This window comes from Siniperca chuatsi, linkage group LG21 (assembly GCF_020085105.1).
Source record: "Siniperca chuatsi isolate FFG_IHB_CAS linkage group LG21, ASM2008510v1, whole genome shotgun sequence".
Lineage (NCBI taxonomy): Eukaryota > Metazoa > Chordata > Actinopteri > Centrarchiformes > Sinipercidae > Siniperca > Siniperca chuatsi.
The window spans coordinates 18,564,182-18,584,328 of record NC_058062.1 but is presented as its reverse complement, the minus strand read 5'-3'; the positions used below and the strand labels follow the sequence as shown (position 1 = coordinate 18,584,328).

General features: G+C 41.0%; 1 protein-coding gene across 11 annotated transcripts in view; it reads right to left on the bottom strand.

The window, feature by feature from the left end:
• Positions 1 to 7,148: 7,148 nt before the first annotated feature.
• Positions 7,149 to 20,147, bottom strand: part of plppr2a (phospholipid phosphatase related 2a) — a 165,467-nt gene continuing 152,468 nt past the window's right edge. For 8 of the 11 annotated variants that reach the window (XM_044182581.1, XM_044182584.1, XM_044182588.1 and 5 more), the window contains 5 exons: positions 16,693 to 16,813; positions 15,842 to 16,092; positions 13,636 to 13,812; positions 12,066 to 12,193; positions 7,149 to 11,059 (listed from right to left, as the gene is read on the bottom strand). In XM_044182581.1, the coding sequence (XP_044038516.1) occupies positions 10,951 to 11,059; positions 12,066 to 12,193; positions 13,636 to 13,812; positions 15,842 to 16,092; positions 16,693 to 16,813 (786 nt within the window). In that variant the 3' untranslated portion in view covers positions 7,149 to 10,950. Of the gene's footprint in view, positions 11,334 to 12,049; positions 12,194 to 13,635; positions 13,813 to 15,841; positions 16,093 to 16,692; positions 16,814 to 20,147 lie in introns of all 11 variants that reach the window. The other 3 variants (XM_044182583.1, XM_044182582.1, XM_044182585.1) reach the window with 3 other exon arrangements.

Below are 20,147 nucleotides of genomic sequence, written 5' to 3'. Positions count from 1 at the left end.
ACATCAAGAGTGAAATCAAGTAAGACTAACAAGTGTGTTTTAAGAAAAGATTTAAAGGACGATACTGACTCAGTCCGCCTGATTTCAGCCTCTTGGGGCCCCTGACTGCAAAGGCTCTGTCCCACCTAGTTTTAGAGTATACTATATGGACTCTGGAACAGAGAAAGTGCCTCTGCCTGATGTAAGCTCACATGGGGCTGAAAGGTTTTGAGTATTTCCATTTTGCGCAACTTGAAACTTCCATTCCTCTCTGTTTCAGGGGGGATGATGTGCTTTTTAATCTACACCATTTATTTGATAGCTACAGGTGCTTTTGAAAATCAAGTTTTTACAAACCAAACATACGAAGATCTTATGAAATATGATGCATCTTTAAAGGTTAAAGCAACAGCTGAACATTTTGGCAAATACATTGATTCGCTTTCTTGCCGAGAGAGGGAGAGATGAGAAGATTGATACCACTCACATATGCCGGTGCTTTAAATATGAAGCTGCAGCCAGAAGTTGGTCAGCTTATTTTTTTACATTGTGGTTTTGCTGCTTTTACATTAGCAAAAGATCTAAATACGTCTCCCACCACTGTAGATAGATAGATAGATAGATAGATAGATAGATAGATAGATAGATAGATAGATAGATAGATAGATAGATAGATAGATAGATAGATAGATAGATAGATAGATAGATAGATAGACAAACAAAGAAAGAAAGAAAGCGTGGGGAGGAAGATGCCCTCAGTGACTTACTGTGAAGTGAATCAAGCCCTGTTACCATCCAGTAGACACAGGGGACTAGTGTATGGAGGAGGATTACAAACCTTACTGCCAGCTCCGGCCATCATTTAAACCTACTTCAACATCTCATGCAGTTTTGATCGATATGTTGCCAAGCATTAGGATCACATTAACAGTGTGAATATATAGACTTATGAGATATTCTTATAAACATTCACTGCAGTCACCTCGCAGAACGGCCCGCGTAGCGCCGTCATCCTGCCAATAATTACTTTAATGAACATCCTCCTGTGTGATGGTGGGATTTTATGAAGTGGGCAGAAACATAAAATATACAGTGGGTTGTTTTTATGGATTTGTGTCCTCTGGGTTTCCCGCCGATGCCGCGGCGTAGTGCAGCACCTCCATCACACTGACAGTCAGTCAGTGGGCTGAGCCCCGCCGAAGCTGTATTGTGTAGGCTTGTACAGTACAGTTAAGCTACAGCTGCTGCATTAGGGCTCGCATGCTCTGCTGTGTGTTATAAAGAAGAAGAAGACGAAGAAGAAGGGAGGAGGGGGGGAATACTTTTTCCTTCACCTCCTCCCCCTCTATCTCTCACTATCTGCTTCCTGGAACCTGCCCATGCAATTGGATTTAGTGTCTGTCTGTGTGCCTGGCTTGTCTCAACCCTCTCTCTCTGTCTCTCCACTGCTCCACGGCACTCCACTTCCCTCTTTACTGCCCTCCTTGGCTCGTCTCTGCATTCTAATTGGACGATAATGCAGCCAGTGTGGTCCACAACTACAACACTACATGACAGTGCAACAACAATAGTGTTCCTCCGGCAGGCTCACTACTGACTGTGTATCGAGTTACTGCTGCTGTGTGTGTGTGTGTGTGTGTGTGTGTGAGTGTGCGTGTGTGTACGTTCTGCTGTGTCTGTTTACATATTTGTGCGAGCCGAGCGTGATACAGAGGTCTGGTGTTACAGTTGCTGTTTGTGTTTAGATAAGGTGGCCAAAAGAGGGAGCAGGGATGGGGGATGGAGAGATAGACAGTTCATTGTTTACCTTTATCGATTGCACTCCCATCTCCTCTCTTGCTCACTTTCCTATCTTTTCTACTGCATACATTCAATTTTATTCCTCCTCCCCTCCATCCATCCATCCATCCCCTCTCTACAAACCCTCCTTTACACCTGACCCTCTACACACTTATCGCTGCACACATTGCCCTACGCTGCTCCCTCTGCATCTGCTCCATGTTCAGCTGGGGAGTGGGGAGCTGGCCGAGTAATGGCTGTAGAAACGGCCTAATAACATTACAGCTGCCATAAGGGTGGGGAGGGGTCAGGAGGGTGAAAAAAAAAAAGGGGGCTATATATGAAGGGTGAGGGTTGGTGGGGGTCTAAGGGGTGGGTGCTATGAAGGCGGGAGGGGGGTAGGGGGAGGGGCAGGTGCATCACTAATGGCTTTTAAAAAGGTTACAGCATGTCGCTCCTCTTCATAATGGGGCCCTGGCTGTGCTGGAAATGCAATTTCCGGGAAAGATAATGCAAGGAGTGAAGGGCTGTGTGTGTGTGTGGGATGGGCGGGTGGTGTGTACCTTGCGCTTATGTTCAAGTGAAAGAGAGAGAAAGAAAGAGAACGAAGACAGAGATGAGGGAAGAGAAAAGTAGAGGGGGAGAGGAAAGAGCCAGGAGGAGAGATGAGAGTGCAGGCGTGAAAAACCGTGGGGGGTGGAGGAGTTGTGTGCGGGGGGGGGGGTTACAGATTTTCTTGGATGCCTCAGATAAAGGAGAAGAGAGTGAGAGGAAGAGAAAGGTGTAGAGGTGGAGGGAATGCAGCATATGAGCTGGAGGAGATACAGGGGCTATCTGCCCGCCTGTGTGAGTACATCAATAGTTAATGAAGACATTATCTGTGGACACTGCGCCCGTGTATCTAAACAAACATTATCCTTCAACCCTTCAACATCCTGCATGGTTGGTTAAAGCCAAGTATACTAATTAACCCCGCTCCACCACTGGATACGAGTCTCAACTTTGCCTGATTGAGTCTTCCTGCTTTTCAATGGGTATCTGTAATTGCTAGTCATGTTAGAGGGACAATTTAAGTGTATACATTATGTTCTTGTCGGCGCTGCACACTTTGATGCTGTAGTAATACTTTCAATTTATTTCACACCCTCTGCACATAACACAAAATCAATGACTCACGGTTATGTGTAATTTCATTGAGTCAGCCTGTAGTTCTGCCTGAACAATTATAATTTAACTAAATTAATATTGAGCTGACATCTGGTATCTGTGCATGTGAATGTGTGTGTGTGAGATATATGTGTATATGTTTTTGTGCATTATTTTTCATGTAAAGAGAAAAGAGAGAATGAGAGGCAGAGCAGTGAGGAGCAGAAACATAATAAGTTGCTCTACACCTGCTCTGTAGCTTACATTCTACACAAATTCAATACCAGCAACACACACACACACACACACACGCTCTCCTCCCTCCCCTCCCCTCCACGTCTCTGTCTGTCCCATCATGACTCATCCGGCTTGTCTCTCCTCCTCTCCTCCACTTAACCACGATGATGACATGTGCAACTTCCTCAATGGCGCGCCTTAGGTGACTGCGCCTCACCTCCAAACTGTCAGGGGAAACTGATGCCCCGAACCCCACAGCACCCGCTTTTAGAAACAGGTCTCGTATCCCGGCACACAGAAGACAACACGGAGCGGGATGGAGTTTGAGATTCGAGTGGGAATGCCCCATTGTCTGGTTGTTATAGATTTTCTGTGGTGCCTCTTTCTGCCCTCCTCCTCATCTGCCACATGCTCGCTTGCACTGCTGTAAAAAGCATATACATGAATGAGAACATAGATCAGGGTCTACAACTAGATTTGAGGTTGAAAATGAACTAAATGAAAAGATGTGTTGGATCCATTAATCATTCTATGCTGGGTTTATCCCTTTTCCCTCTTGTCCACAACAAACACGTTACTGAAACAGACAGTTATTAATTGTGAAAAGTTTTAGCCGTTCAAGAACTGTCGATTTTACAGCTGAAATGTCAGCTGACGATAGCAGATTTTATCAGTTATAGCTAGCTAGATAATTAAGGTAACATTAGCTACATGAGTTGAAAATTCTGTCTCCAGCTGACTCGTTTTAAAAGAAGAATCTTGTAAGCAGTATACACGATAAAAGACTGAGGCTAATGCTACATGTCCCAGGTAAAAAGTTAGCATCCTCACCAGTTGGTGATCCATGTAGAAGACACGGGACTGAATGAGCAGCATTGTTCTTGTACTGCAGTGTAGCATGTGTAGTTCTACAAGTATGATAACCAAAAACACAACATCAGACACTCTCACCACAGTGCTCAGCAAATGGTCAGTTTAAATGAATAAATTACAAAAAGTTAAGCCTAATGAGGAATGCAAATGATTATCGTCTACTTGATATCATCTCCAGGGTCAACATTTTGGAGATGTTGAGGTCATAGGTCCAAATTCTCCCAGTGCAACTACTGTACACCCTGATCATTTTCATTTTCCACATTTAATATATTTAATTGTTCAATACATTTTTCCATGAGCTTTATATCTATATTTAGTTCATTTCCCCCCCGAAACACAATCAAATGTAAAGATATTGACTCTATATATCTACCTATCATCTTCATATGGTGCTCTTCCTTTGCGATCCTCTTCTAACATGCTGCCTCATGGTAATGCACTTTCACATTTTCATATTTTCATTTTCAAGGCACAACATGATTACTCTCCAAGAAATATCACTTACTTTTTATTCTCTAGTCTCTTTTCTCTGTGCCCCCCTCCCACCTTCATCCCCAGTCTGTACACCACTCAGCACCGTCTTGGTATTAAAGCATTTGGTCACACTGATCACGTTTACCGTCAAAACCAAATGAGCATGCTGGTTGAAAATAAAACTACCCAGAATAACCAGAAAACTCCTGTGATTGGAATGCGGAGAAGAACACGGTGGAATTAAAATTCCCAGCAAACTAACAGAGGGAGTTGTGCTGCCCACACTAATGAGGCCTGTATGGACAAAAAACAAAGAGGCAGAAAGACGCTGCAGGTGGGATTTCACCAAAGAAACAGCATCATCCTTTGAACCTCTCTGACTGGGATGTTTGGTGGTCGTTTAAATTCAGTCAAGCAGAGGGTTTTTCTTTTTTTTTTTTTAGGAACTGCAGGTGCATCACTCTAAAGTCTGGAGAATTGAGCTGGCTGCAATTAGTGTCAGCTGTACTGTAAGGTTTCTTTGATCAGCTTTTCAGCGTAATTCATGGATAGTGTTCTCTGTGTTTCATGGCTGTGAATTCCTAAAATTAGTCAAAAAGGCATTCGCTGTGGAAATCAAGCATACAGAGCGAAGGGTGTAGGGACGTCGTTGAAGTATAATTCTTTCCATTATCTGTGACATTAAGAAAATGGATCTCATTATGTCTCATTAGCATACACAGGTGCAGATCTTCTCATTACCTACTGTGATTGTTCCTTTCATTTCTTGACACAGCTTGAGAAATCTCCTCATGTAAGATGTCTGAAAAGATGATTGCTGGGTTGGAATTGTCTCTCTGTAGCCCCTTCAAAACATACACAAGTCCACGTCTATGATGTACATTGCCATCTTGTGGATTTAACCTGCAAATGCATAGCCTCTCGAGAGTGACAGGGGTCATATATAGATATTCCGAACAGCCGTGTGTTAGAGTCACCAGACAGAACGTGAGAGTGAATGTTGGTTTTATCTTTAAATCTCATGTGATTTAGTTTCATCTTGTTATTCCCTGACCTGCATGGGTTACAATTCAACTTTCTTAAAATCCACATGGGAGAGTTACAAAGTTGTGAATTCATTAAAAGTATCTAAAAATGAATAGGCTGATATTATAATTGCCCTTTATATTTTTGCATGATGCATCATTATCAAGCCTCAGATCCATATAAGGTGTGTGGTGGGTAAGGACACATTGAACCACATGATGGCAGTACTGAGCTTATCACAGCATAGAGTAGGTCTCATTAACTGCAATAGGTTGGGTCACATGTGGTGGGTAAGGACAGTGAGTATTTGGACATTGAATATTTTAGTATATGTACTTTTAGTAAAATACTTTTTACTTACTTACTTTACTTATTTGATAGATATGGTTACAAGTTAGTTTACAGATTACGATTTTACGTTAAAAAACATGACACTCTTACCAAATACAACACATTGTTAAGATTAAACCAGTAGGTCCCAAACATTTTGGCTTGTGACCCCTTAAAAAAAGACAGTGTCTAGTTGGGGCCCCTTGTCATATTTCAGATGTGTAAGAGTTGTTAGCAGTTCCAACAAAAAACATTTCCCCTCTAAACTTCTCAAATGTTTTCATTTAAAAAAATATTCTCTAAAAAATTAGAGCAAAGTCCCAAAAATAAATACAGATTTGTGTAGCAGAACTTTGTTTTTTCTTCTTTCCTCTCCCATTAATCATCTATCATCAATCATGACCCCTCAGATTTATCTTGTGACCCTCAGAGGGGGCCGGACCCCCAGGTTGGGAACTAAACTACCTAACTGTACATATATATAAAGTAGTTAAAACTAGCTCAGCAAAATGCTGTTTACACATTGATGAATGAGTATATTATTAATATATAACAATATATCATATTAATACAGTATGATATATTATTATATCTAATAATGTCATATATAATAATATCAGTCACAGGATATTTTACTGCAGACTGACAACTTTTTTCTTTTGATATTTTGAGTATATTTTTCTGATAAATACTGTACTGTGCTTAAGTGGGATTCTGAACGCATGGAGTATTTTTACATTGTTGTATAGATAGAAAAAGCTAGTGAGTGAACCTTGTGTTTAGTATTGCATTTACAGCATGTAAGGAAGGGGAGAAAAGGAAAAGGTCAGAATTGATGCAGCAGAGGCTGACATATCCTGACTTTTAGTCCCTAGTATGGGTCAAGCTCAAAAAACACTGGATCCTACAATTCCCATAATGCAACCAAGAGAATCTTTTTATTGTGCAGATTTGCCAAATACTATATGTCTATTTAAGTTAAAAAAAAACAAGTACTTCTAACAAATACTCAGATGCTGCACCTCAGAGTCAGGCTTGATGAACTCACCTGTGTTCTGATTGGACAAAAAAACTCAGTGATCAGTGGCTGTTTTATACAGTCTATGGTAAAAATCTCCTCTTCTCATAACGGAAAGCACACAGACACAAACAAACCCACACACACATACTGTACACGTGTGTGTACGTACACAAGATAAACACGGCGGCCCACAGAAACACCAGCGTACACACACACACACAAAATCACACAAAATCACTGTGTGAATACTGTAACAAAACAAACAATGCTCTCTGACAGCTTTTCTTATTGCAATATCCATTTATTGTTCTCATCACACAAATCTTTACAAAACAGAGGGTTTGCTGCAACAGGATCAAAGGAAATGTGTGTTCTCCTTCAGAGTTACAGATCTGAAGGAGACTGGTGCTTTTTATTCACATGCCAGTCAGCTGTGGCATGTTTGTTCTTTGATTTAACTAAAGACTAAAGGAACTACAGACTTTACAGGAAAAGTAAAGCTGCGGTATTGACAGTTGAACCAGAGGAGAACATATTCTGACCTGAAGGGAATCTGGCTCTTTCTGCAGGGTGTTTTTCTTTTGGTGTTTATTTGTTCGTATCCCATTCATGCATTTCTTGCACCAAAGCAGAGCTCACACATTGAACACTGATTCAGATACTGACTGACTGCATCTATGATGAGTTACTGAGATTTTGCACAAATGAGAAGCTTGCACTTGCACTTAAAATTATAGTTTGTCACTGGTTTGAAAGTACTTAATGTATTTTCTGTTGTTACATTTTTTTCCCATTAACATTATTTTAAGGCATTTCTGCTTCATCAGGACATGAAAGACTGGAAAGTAATGAGGAAAAATCTAAAACAAAGGGATGTCATGCAGCAAAGGTCATGAGGCTGACTCGATTTCACAACTTTGCAGGTACGTGGTATATGTGCTCTGGTCTCTTAACCACCAAAATGTCACAGTTTTTATGATTTTTTTGTTCAAACGGGGAAATCAAAGACGCTCAGTAAATCTTTACTTCATCTTTCTCACATAATAATTAACAGAGGTTAACATCCACTGGATAATATGTAAGGGTAATTCAGCACAGACCCTTGATGGCTATACTGCACATATAACCACATGTTCGTGGCTCGGTAGAAATACTAAAACAACAACAGAACTTCCTGGCTCATTGATTTCTACGGAGCCCCCAAAGTCCCAAAAGATGATTTTCTTTTTTTTAATCTTGTGTGCACAAGTTTTTAAAGAAATTGTGGACGTGAATACGATTTTCTCTCTTCTTTGTTGTCAAATCTACAGACATCTTCACGATCGTACGTTAGCTCGCACAGGCAAATGTAAAAGTCAATAAAAATACAACATGGATGTAGTCAGCGGAACAAGCTATACACAAGACAGTGACATATTATCCCTTTGTTAAGTTGTCACGGTTAACGTGTTAGCAAAGTGCCCATTTCGACTATCTTGTGCTAACAAGATTTTAAAAAACAAATATTTCTAGACTTTGGGGACTCCCTAGATTTCCAACCAAACCACACTTAGATTCTAATTCTTAAAGCTGCACTAATCAATATTTTTATTTTTTTATTATTACTTTCAGCTTAGTTTAACTTCACTGTTTGGTTCAGTCGCAATGCTATCATCAACCTTGTTTCCAGCAGCAGCAGGCAGCTGTGAAAAAGCTGTGATATACCCACTGTATGCTAGCTGCCCAGCACCAACAGCAGACAGACAACGTTAGCTAATAGTTGGTGGACACAGTAGAGCATTTAGCAGCTAAAGAGCCAGATATTTTCTCAGGAGTTGGTGGAAACAGAAACAGAGTTAACACAGGAGTGAATATTGGATTTACATTCATCAGGTGGCCAGAAACACAACTCCAAATGAATACTAATGTTGCTCCATTTCTGCAAATAAGAAACAGTATGCTAACAAGTTAGCCACAGCATTATATGGTGATAATATGTCAATGTTGTGTTCACAGCTAGTTCCACTGCCCCAAGTTACCAAAAACAAATCACTTGATTCTGCTTTAACATGTTGCATTTTTGTTAGCTTGCCCTATGCTAGCTTTCTTGACTTAGCTAACATAACACTGAGCTAACATAAGACCATGAACGTGTCTGAAGACTTGACAACAAAAGAGGGAAAAACTGATTCACATCCACCATTTTTGCTCATGAGTATTCAAAAGAGATTCAAATTCATAACCTAATGAACACACAGCATTTTATAAACTATGAGTAAACAACTCTCCCAGTCTAACCTTGGTCCAGTGGGCATATAGTTTGATTCAAAGTGTGAGCCATCTGGGTGTTTTCCAGCAGATCCAGTGTTGGTTCAGAGTGGTTCAGCACCTTCATACACACTGTTCTCTATCATCATAATAAATACAAGATTTCCTCCAATCTCTACATTGAGTGTTGGTGTAAAAATCACACTCTCAATACAAAAAAGAGTTATGTACAATATCATACAAACAGGTTTCAGTGTTAGAAAGTGGATTAAGGGGAACGGACGTACAGTAACAACTACAGTAGGGGATATAAGTGTGATTGTGCATGTGTGTGCTTTTGAATATGTTTGAATATATGTATGCTCTGTAAAACAGTTAATTATTCTTGTGTCTCTGTGTCTCTCTGTATGTGTGTGTGTGTGTGTGTGTGTGTGTGTGTTGTCCAGCAGAGGGAAACATTTTACAGCACAGTGATGGTATTATAGTCAAGATACCAACGCCACAGAGAAGAGAGCTAAACAGAGGTTGTAAAAAAAATATGTGCTGGAAGAGGAGGGAGGATAAAAAAACATGGATTCGAGGGAGTGTGCAAATCAAAATCAGCAAAACTGTCACGCCATATGGAGCGCTTATGGCAACCACACCATATATACACATGTCAATAAATAAATCTATTAATAAAATCTGAGAAAGTAATCACAACAAATACATGACTCCAGTTCAGGGTGAGTGATTGCCGTTCCAGAGTGAAATGAAACCAAAAACTAACTTCTGCTGGCTTCACAGAAAGTGTTTTGTATGAAGGCTCCTTGTCTCAAAAGAATACAAAAAACAAATATTTGCTCCTGAATGCGATGCACTTTATTTGGCTCACTGTTGTGCCACCTGCAGTTGGGAGCTTGGCTTTGTCTTATTAAATATGTTTGTACTTCACATCAGTTTTTGGCAAAGTTGCAACCATCTGAGAGAAAAAACATGAAGAAGAAGCCAAGTGAAGATGTCATTTCTTTTATCCTGTTTGCTTTTGTCTGGTGCTTCTGCCAAGAGATATGAAATGGATTCTTTGATCTGAGTAAACCTCATGCAGAGCTGACTAGGGCACTGCTACTCAGACTACAGTGTGTGTGTGTGAGGTTGTGTGTGTGTGAATGGGATGAGATAAGGAGAGAGGGTGAGAGAGAGAGAGAGACCAAGGGAGAAAAAGAGAGCGTGTGTGTGTGTACGTATGGCTTGCTAAAAGGATGTTTTTATGGGTAAATCTCAGCAGCACACGCATCCATCAGTGAGTTTCTTTGGTCCAACATAGCAACCTCCTGACAGCAGACATCAAAGCTGTGTCCTGGGAGTCAGTTCACCGCCATGTTTAGCTTTTAGCACGTGCCTCCTTCAAACAGGTGAAAAACTCATTCATACTGTTGTAAAAAAAAAAAAAATAGAAAATAGCAATGGACATCTCAGTGGTCACAGTTTGATGTGTTTTCCCTTACAGAACATACCACTGAAGATGAATGTGAGCTTCATATGACTGAGGTTATACAAAAAAAAAGTCACAACAAAAGTCTTTAATTAGAATTCAAATTGAAAAAAGAAAGAGATGTACCTGACTCTGTACTGAATGTTCAGCTCTTTACTTTACTGGGTGTCCAGCAAAGAGAAAGTCTTTGAAGAGTTTGCCTATCGGTTCCCCGGGGGTTGAAAGAGCAACAGAGGTGTGTGTGTATATGTGTGGGCTGTATTACGGGAGGACTAGACCTGCGTGGAATAGGAGCGGTGCAGCGTTGTGTACCGCCCAGCCGGATGGGCGGCGCAGTGCGGCGAGTGCTGCTCCGACTGGTCTAGACTTCGCTGGAAATGGAGCGAGACGGTATGAGGACATCGGGGGTGGCGGGGAACCGATAGGGCTGATGGTCATGTGATCTCGGTGAACGGAGATCCCCGAGGAGTCTGCAGGGGAAAGAGAGGAGTGAGAAAGAGAGAGGATGGGGCAGAGAGAAGGCGAAGGAGAGAGAAAAGTGAAGAAAAGAATAATCAAGAGCAATGCACAGGGATGAGGGGCGGGAAAGAGGAGAAAACAAATGCATAGAGCAAAAACAGAAATAAGGCAACAGATGACGGGGATAGTGAGGAGTGACAACGACAGGCAGAAACGAGTTAAAGTTGGTTAGAATGGTTGGACGTAGGTGTTGTAAGGTGGGCAGGAGGAGGAGAGTGCGGGATGCTGGAGGAAAGTGAGGGACAAGGGAGCAGATTGAGAGGAGAGGTGGGAGACAGAGGAAAAGAGGCAGTCAGGTGAGGGTTAGTGACGGTGACAGACAACAGAGGACGCAAGACATTTTCCTGAAATACTTGGACGTGGACTCGTGCTACACTGCTGCTCCACCCCTGAGAGAATATCTTTAGAAAACGCAGCACTGTTGGAGAGAAGATACAAATTGATGGGACCTCTGAAATCGCTACAACTTCTGAATTCATAGTTTTCCTCCAGCCCACTGCTTTGCATTCTATCAGAATGGTAAATTACACCTTCAGGTGTGTCAGCCAAACTGCTGACTCACCTCAAAGAGATAACTGACTTTCTAAATCCCTGATAACAAGGAAATGTATAACACTGTAGAGTTTAGGTAAACATTCACACTAGAATTTGTTCCATCCTCTGGCTGAAACATATCCGCAGCTCATTTCACACCAGTAGAACAAATCTCTGCGTTCACTGCGTTCTTATCAGCCTACAACAAGGCTTGGAGATTTAAAGGATTTACTTGGGTGTTTTTGTTGGGACTTGGGGTGCAGGTGGGGCTTGGAGCATGCATGTTTGGGGATTTGTTATCTTTGGGAAAAAGGAGGACAACGGATTCAGGTAAGAGACAAGGGGTGTGTATCTCAGCCCCTCTTTTGTGAGTGCAGCCGTGCCTCACACCCACCCCTGCCCCTTACCTGAGGGCCACTTAACTTTTCGAGTGGACTCTCCACACAGGGCAGCGTCACCATTGGCATGCCCAGCACAGACTCGGGGCGTTGGGGTCGTGGTGGAGGAGGACTGGGCTGCATCTGCTGGAAGTTGTTAATCACACAAGTCACCTGGAGATAGAGACCAGGAGAAAGAGTTTGAGAGAAGCAGAGACAAAGAAAGACATGACGAGAATGGACCCCTCGCTAAACCCTGCTCCAACGCGCCGATTATCCTATCAGAGCTCAGCAACCAAAACTAGGCACGGCAGGCCTGTCAAGCTTTGGATTCCTCCCCATGTCAAATGCATAGGGCTCTTATAGGGGCAAACTGGTATCTCAAGAGTTTGGAAGGTGGTGTCTTTTATTTTAGCCTTTTCTAAACAAAAAATCCATTCCTTATAAAATTTGCAAGCAACGGATTTAACTCTGTGTTCATCAGCTGTAACGTTACCTGCAAACCTTAGCATGCCCAGCTAACTAGCTTACTACCAACAGTAGTAGCCTAACATTATTTCCAAAGCCAAGGGACGTGCATATATTTTGTGGGGTTAGTCACATAAAAATACCTGTTTAGGACTGGAACATCGACCCTGTGGGAGCCAAGATGCTACTATATCAGAGTTTAGAGTCACGATAGGGACTTTTTCCGACCCTTTATTTGGTTCAGGGGAAGATAACACTCCAGCAACTCCGTTCAACTAATTAATTAGTTGAACATCTAATGCGAGTAGCGATTAGCTAACTAATTCTACCCTGCAATACAAGAACACAGCCGTTTCTTTATTTTCATGTCTTCTACATGGTTCATCAACTGGTGAGGATGATGACTTTTTGAGACATGTAGCTTTAGCCTCAGTCTTTAGGCACCATATCATGTATGTAGCCATCAAGTTCATATTTTAGACCCATTTACAGGTTTCTCATTTTAAAATTAATCAGCTGGATGCATTTAAAAAGTCAGCTGGAGATGGACTTTTCAACCAACTCACAACTCACTAGAGTTAGCTTATGCTAGCTAACCACAGTTGATAAAATCTGCAAGCGACAGGTGTAATTTCAGCCGACTTTTTGCACGGTTGTCGGCTAGAAATTGAGAAAACTGCATTTTTGTTTTTACTTCTATGTGAAACCGGAGACCCACGTTTAAAAATTACAAATTAAGAATTGCGAGTGGTAAATCTGCCACCGATATCATTGTAAACTACATATGTGTTGTGTGAGAATGGAGAGGTGAAGCAACGGTCAATTAGATCAATCGGTCAATTAGAAAATGGTCAATTATCCATCACTTCTCTCTCTCCTTATGAATGACCTTGCTAAAAGGTTTAAAGGAACAATCCAGCAATGTATTACTGCACCTGCTAGACACTCCCTGCTTCCTTTAAGTGTCAAATTACCCTGGTGACATCATTAGGGTTATTTTCTCAGTCATTAGAAAGCTCCCTTCATTAGTCTTCATACAACTGTTTTCATAGGCTGAGTAGTCCTTGTGACAAGTAAACCAATCTTCACGTGTAAAATCGGTAGAGGAAACACTCAAAACATGTCTTTCTAGTCTAGTCTCTTCTCACCAAAAACACAGCAATGGCTCCCCCGGTGAAGAATCCCGCCAGGATGTCAGCCCAGTGGTTGCGATACTCAGCGACCCTGACCACGCCTACTAGCATGGCCAGACAGAGCAGGGTGAGGCTGATGGTGGGCTTGGTCAGCCGCGTGCCTTTGGTCTTGAACACCAGCGTCACGTACATCTGCAAAGAGGCGTACAGGAGGGTGCACACAGTAGGGTACAACAAACACAGGACGCAACACAAGACAAAAAAGCATCTATGCATAATTACAACCTAACTAGGTTTTTCAAAAAACAGGCAATGAGGTGTAGAAAACAGAATTTTTTCCTCTTACTGGCTGGTTAAAGTTTACCGAGGCTGAAAATGATAATTTACAACCACTATGAGCTCAGGAGAAAATGTGTCTTTCTTTTAAGGTGTGTTCAGACTGAACACAAATGGAATTTTAGAGGTGGTGAAATTACATATACAGTCACTACAAAAATGAGAGTGGATGTGGACATGTATTTGACCTAGTTGGCGCAAATTAAGGTGAAGAAGTGTCCGCAAGATTTGAAAATGTTTTAACATTAGCAAAGTTAGTACCTATACTGAGGCTTTATGACTCCAATTAATTAACATACTGAGATAAGAAGAAAAGTAGAGGGTTATGGAGTAATATAAAAGAAAGATATAAGTTTATGGTAAGTTTTACAATCAGTTTTGAGTCTGATTTGTCACACACAAACAGGAGAAGCACACAAACGGTACATACAGTAGATTGCTAGCTGGCTACAACTAACATCTTGGTACAGTGTCTGTTTGGGCCAAATAAACACAGACTGCAAAAACATTTCAGCAGGACAAATTTGCGTGAATAGTGCACAGTGAATACTGGTTTTGTGTTCAGTCTGAACACCTTAAAAGCTTTATATTCCTCATGATTCATCACCAGTGACCAATCCTAGCTACTGGATTGAAGGTACGTTATGAGCAGGGATAATGTGTGGGGCTCAAATATTGGATGTGTGACACTCTTCTCTGATGCAACCCCAATCTGTGATCTTAACAGGGATTTTTACAAATAAATGTTTTGTCAATTCTCAGTTTAAACTTGTTCTAACTTATCAAGGCTTTTCGAAAACCCACTCAGTCCCCTTTGACAAAATCAACGCTTTTGTTCGCTTTAAAAGAAAAGTTTGAAATTTTGGAAAACAGATGGTACCACTGTCATGTCTGTATGGTAGGCCTAAATATGAGCCTAAAGCCTGCAGCTGGTTAGCTTAGCTTAGCACAAGGACTGGAAATGGCAAAAAAGCTAGCCTGAGTCTGTCCAAAGGTACAAAATCTGCCACCCAGCACCTCTTAAGGGCACTATTTAAAATGTTAAATCTTGTTTCGTACATAACACCAAAGCATAAAGCTTCATATTTACTGTACAGACATGAGAGTGGTATCAATCTTCTCATCTAACTCTTGGCAAGAAAGCAAATAAGCGTATTTCCAAAATGTCAAGCTATTGCTAATCAAACCCAATTTGCAACAAAATCTTGTTTCTTTCCGCTGGTTTCCTGATAATCTCACAATGACTACAAGACTCTCGGAATTTACAGCTCTCCGCCAAGAAAAAGTCCTGCACATAACTGCCGGTAAAACCAGACACTGTTTTTACACTTTCATTTTTCTATGGATTAAACAAACAAGTCTTTGTGCTAAGCTAAGCTAACTGGCTGTAGCTTCATCAGAATCAAATATAATACACTATAATACAGGTAAGATAAATTAAGTACAAAGTGGATATAAGTATAAAATTAAAATAAGTGTACAGTACAAAGTGGATTTACCGGTTGATGATAAGTATGTACGGTATAATAATGCAATGTAATAATATAAGTCGTAATAATAGTGCATGAACTGTCAAGTAATAGAAGTATGAATAAATATCAATAAATAGGGAATTTTAAACTGAAAAGAGGATATTGCACAGCATATTTTTGATATAGGCATGAGAGTGGTTTCATTCTACTTATCGGCATTGCTTTAAATTGATGATTTCTCAGCAAGAAAAGTTAAGTTGAGTACTTCAATCCCAAAGAGTAACTGAGCAAAAGTGAAAACATGAAAACATCGGTGCAGGATTAGTCGTCTTTAACTGAGTGAGCAAGGTTTCAATTGGCACCATGCATTTACAGAAGCACAAAGTATCCCCCGCCAGCAAGCTCCAACCTACCACTGTGTACACTGCGGAGTAGACGCTGAGCGCTGCATCCTTGGATGGGAAGGATTTACGTGCAGACATGACAATCAGCGGGTTGCCTGTGCAGGCACGGCGCTCTGCGATGTACTGCATGGTGGACTGGCAGCCCAACGCTGTGTAGTTTGGCCGGCAGGCAGACAGGAAGTGAGGTGTCTGGTTTCCTGTGACCACCTGGCCGGCATTGGCAAAGATGGTGGTGGTGAACAGGCCGAAGGCATAGACACCTGGGCAGGAGATGAGTATGAGGGAGAGTTTGGTACGGGGGTGTGGAAAAATTGTGGAAAAGGCGATAGAGAAGTGGTATAAAACAAAAAAAGGCAGCGAGACAGAAGGAAGAAAAAAGTTCTAAGATATATCATAAGATCAAGAAAAGCACATTAGATGTTTGACAGAGAGCGATATCAAAGAGAAAACTGAGATAAAACGGGTGATATTACGTTTTTCCTCCCTAAAATAGCTCCAACACATTATTATCTGCTGAGGTGTGAAATTGCAACAGAAGCCTCCACCTCAGCTGATTCAGCTCAAGATGCAATTTTGCAGGCTACTTAATATTCACAAGTATCTCCTTGCCATGATCCTGAATATGTTACCGCAAAGATTATTTTGCAGTTTATCATCCAGTTAACAGCTACGTGTACAAGCTCTGGTTGACAAACTCTGAAGTGTAGCAGGTCACGTTCTTACAAGTCAACATTTTCTTTCATGTCATTTGAATCTTTATTTTGTTTCTCACTCTCCCTGTCAAAACCACACACCTAGACACAAAAATGCCCTTTCTGTAAAGAGCAGAGGTGCTGTGTAATACAAAACAGCATGTTCACCTAGGAAGCGTATAATGCGCCTCAGTAGGGGGTTGAAGTAGCAGCAGTCTGCAGTGACAATGGTCTTCTCCTGGGTTCCCTCTGCCTTCGTGAAGAAGGCACACAGCTCTCCAACAAGAATCTGGCCACACAAAGAAAACACAGAACTGGTTCAGTGTAATTTTAGTGTCATTGTCTTTTCTTTTTTTTGGTCTGTTACTTTCACAGCTGAGTGGACAGTCACTGGCGTTTCTCGCTACGGCCGGGAACAACTTTGGCAGCTAAGGCAGTATGATGACTGTAACAATGTCTCCCTAGAACTTGTTGAGGGAACGTAGGAGAGGTGTGAATACATCGGCAAGAAGAAGGCGGAGAGGTTGGCGTGCGGGGGTGCGACGGAGGGCCCGGGCCCGTGGTACAGTAGCAGGCCGCCTCAGCCGACAGCGATCCTTGCAGACACCCGTTCTCTCTCCCCAACAGGGCTTCAGTCGGCTGTGAGGTATTTCACAGAGTACAGCTGCCTGCTGTGTTTTATTGAAACATGGCTAAAGGATCAAATTGATAACCCGTAGGGTTTAGCAATCCTGTGAGAATGGTAACGGAGAAAGCTGGTGTAGGTGTGTATCTATGTAAACGAGAGACGGTGCAAAAACTACACACTTCGCGAGTCATATTGTTCTAAGGATACTGAGCTTCTGTCCTTGTCATTTAGTACTTTCTACCTCCATAGGAGTTTGGACAGTTATTCATTACTGCTAATGTAAATAATATACGACACTGTGGTTAAGTTAGAAAACACTGCTCCTGATGCCGTTAATTTGGACTTGGGGATTTCTATGGTTGTTCCATAACACATATATTGCCTCACTTTTACCAGTATATCACCTGTCCCACTAGTGGAGTGAGGACGCTTGTGCTTTGGCAACATAAAGGATGCATATACGCTGTCCACCTGGTCCCTCTTTATAAACAGCAGCTTAAAGGATGTTTTGACTGTACATCACGGGACATCTTCATAGATACCAATGAGAACTTGGATGGCATGGAGTGTACACAATGATAGGACAGGAAAACAAGAAATCATTTGCAGGTAATCATGGGGATGATGTGACCTTTGCAAATGAATTAAACAAATTCTATGGCAGGTTTGATACATCAGACTTCAACACTGAGGAGAATTTGATTGGGCAACAACTTGGCCCTGCCAAGGATGTTATTATAACAGCTGAAGAAGTGTGTGAAACTTTTAAAAGGATTACCATCAGAAAGGCAGCTGGACCTGATAGATTAACTGATAGGGTACAGTGTAGGGAAGAGCTTAGTTTTGTTTACAGCCACTTGTTTCAAATGTCAGTTGATAAACACTATGTTCCCAGCACAGAAGATTCTCTTTTGTATGTGTTGCATATACTTTATTGTCTTTTCATCTGCATTTCAGAATCAGAATCAGCTTTATTGCCAAGTAGGTTTACAACAAGGAATTTGCTTTGGTATTTTAGTGCAAAACAATAAACACAGTAGAAATATAAAGAAAGATAAAGCAAGTACTGCAGGTCAAGAATCATAAAATATAAAATTGACAATGAGATATTAAAGAATATTAAAAATCTAAGAAAACAATAAAGAATATGTACAATAGGACTGTTATTTAAATGACAGTTTGTGCAATGTGCAAAATATTTACAGTGGGTATCAGTGAGGCTCCTGCCACCAGACTCCATTGAAAAAAACAAAACAATAATTTTACCTTGCAGGTCATTGTTAAATACACTTCATTCAAACTGGAAAGAAACATTTTAAGTCTTTGTTAGTCTTTTCACTGTTCCAACAATCCAAGAGATAGATAGATAGATAGATAGATAGATAGATAGATAGATAGATAGATAGATAGATAGATAGATAGATAGATAGATAGATAGATAGATAGATAGATAGATAGATAGATATCTATCTATAGATATCTATATCTATCTATATCTCTATATGTATATAGATATCTATCTCTACATATATCTCTATATCTATATAAATATAGATAGATAGATTGATAGATATCTCTATATATATAGATATATATATATGAAAAATGCTGTAAACTAAGAATGCTTTCAAAAATATAATATAGTTAAAATAATATAATATAGTTTTTTAAAATCAATTTACAAAATTCGAAGTAAGCGAACAAAAGGAAAATCTAAATTAAATCAATATTTGGTGTTACTACCCTTTGCCTTCAACACAGCATTAATTCTTATCAGTACACTTGCACAAAGTCAGGGGTTTTGTAGGATTCTAGTCAGGTGTATGATCAACCAATTATACCAAACAGGTGCTAATGATCAATTTCACATGTAGGTTGAAACACAGTCAATAACTGAAACAGAAACAGCTGTGTCGGAGGCTTAAAACTGTGTGAGGAATAGCCAAACTCTGCTACCAAGGTGAGGTTGTGGAAGACAGTTTCATGTCACATGGAAAGACTGAGCACAGCAACAAGACACAAGGTAGTTTGTTAGTAGTTACTGCATCAGCAAGGTCTCTGCCAGACAAAGATTTCAAAGCAGACTGGGGTGTCAAGATGTGCTGTTCGAGGTCTTATAAAGAAACACAAAGAAACGGGCAACGTTGATTGTAGACGCAGTGGTCGACCAAGGAAACTTAGTGCAGCAGCTGAAAACCACATCAAGCTTATTTCCCTGTAAAAATCGGAAGATGTCCAGCAGTGCCATCAGCTCAGAACTGGCAGAAACCAGTGGGACCCAAATACACCCATCTACTGTCCGGAGAAGTCTGACCAGAAGTGGTCTTCATGGAAGAGTTGCAGCCAAAAAGCCATACCTCCGACATGGAAACAAGGCCAAGCAACTCAACTATGCACGAAAACATAGGAACTGAGGTGCAGAAAAATGGCAGCAGGTGCTCTGGACTGATGAGTCCAAATTTTAAATATTTGGCTGTAGCAGAAAGCTACAGGTTTGTTCGCTGAAGGGCTGGAGAGTGGTACAATAATGAGTGTCTGCAGGCAACAGTGAAGCATGGTGGAGGTTCCTTGCAAGTTGGAGATCTGGTCAGGATTAATAGTGTCCTCAATGCTGAGAAATACAGGCAGATACTTATCCATCATGCAATACCAACAGGGAGGCATATGATTGGCCCCAAATGTATTATTACCCCAAACATACAGCCAATTTCATTAAAAACTATCTTCAGCGTAAAGAAGAACAAGGAGTCCTGGAAGTGATGGTATGGCCCCCACAGAGCCCTGATCTCAACATCATCGAGTCAGAAGAGACAGAAGGATTTGAGGAAGCCTATATCCACAGAAGATCTGTGGTTAGCTTTCCAAGATGTTTGGAACAACCTACCTGCCGAGTTCCTTCAAAAACTGTGTGCAAGTGTACCTAGAAGAATTGATGCTGTTTTGAAGGCAAAGGGCGGTCACACCAAATTTTGATTTAGATTTCTCTTCTGTTCAT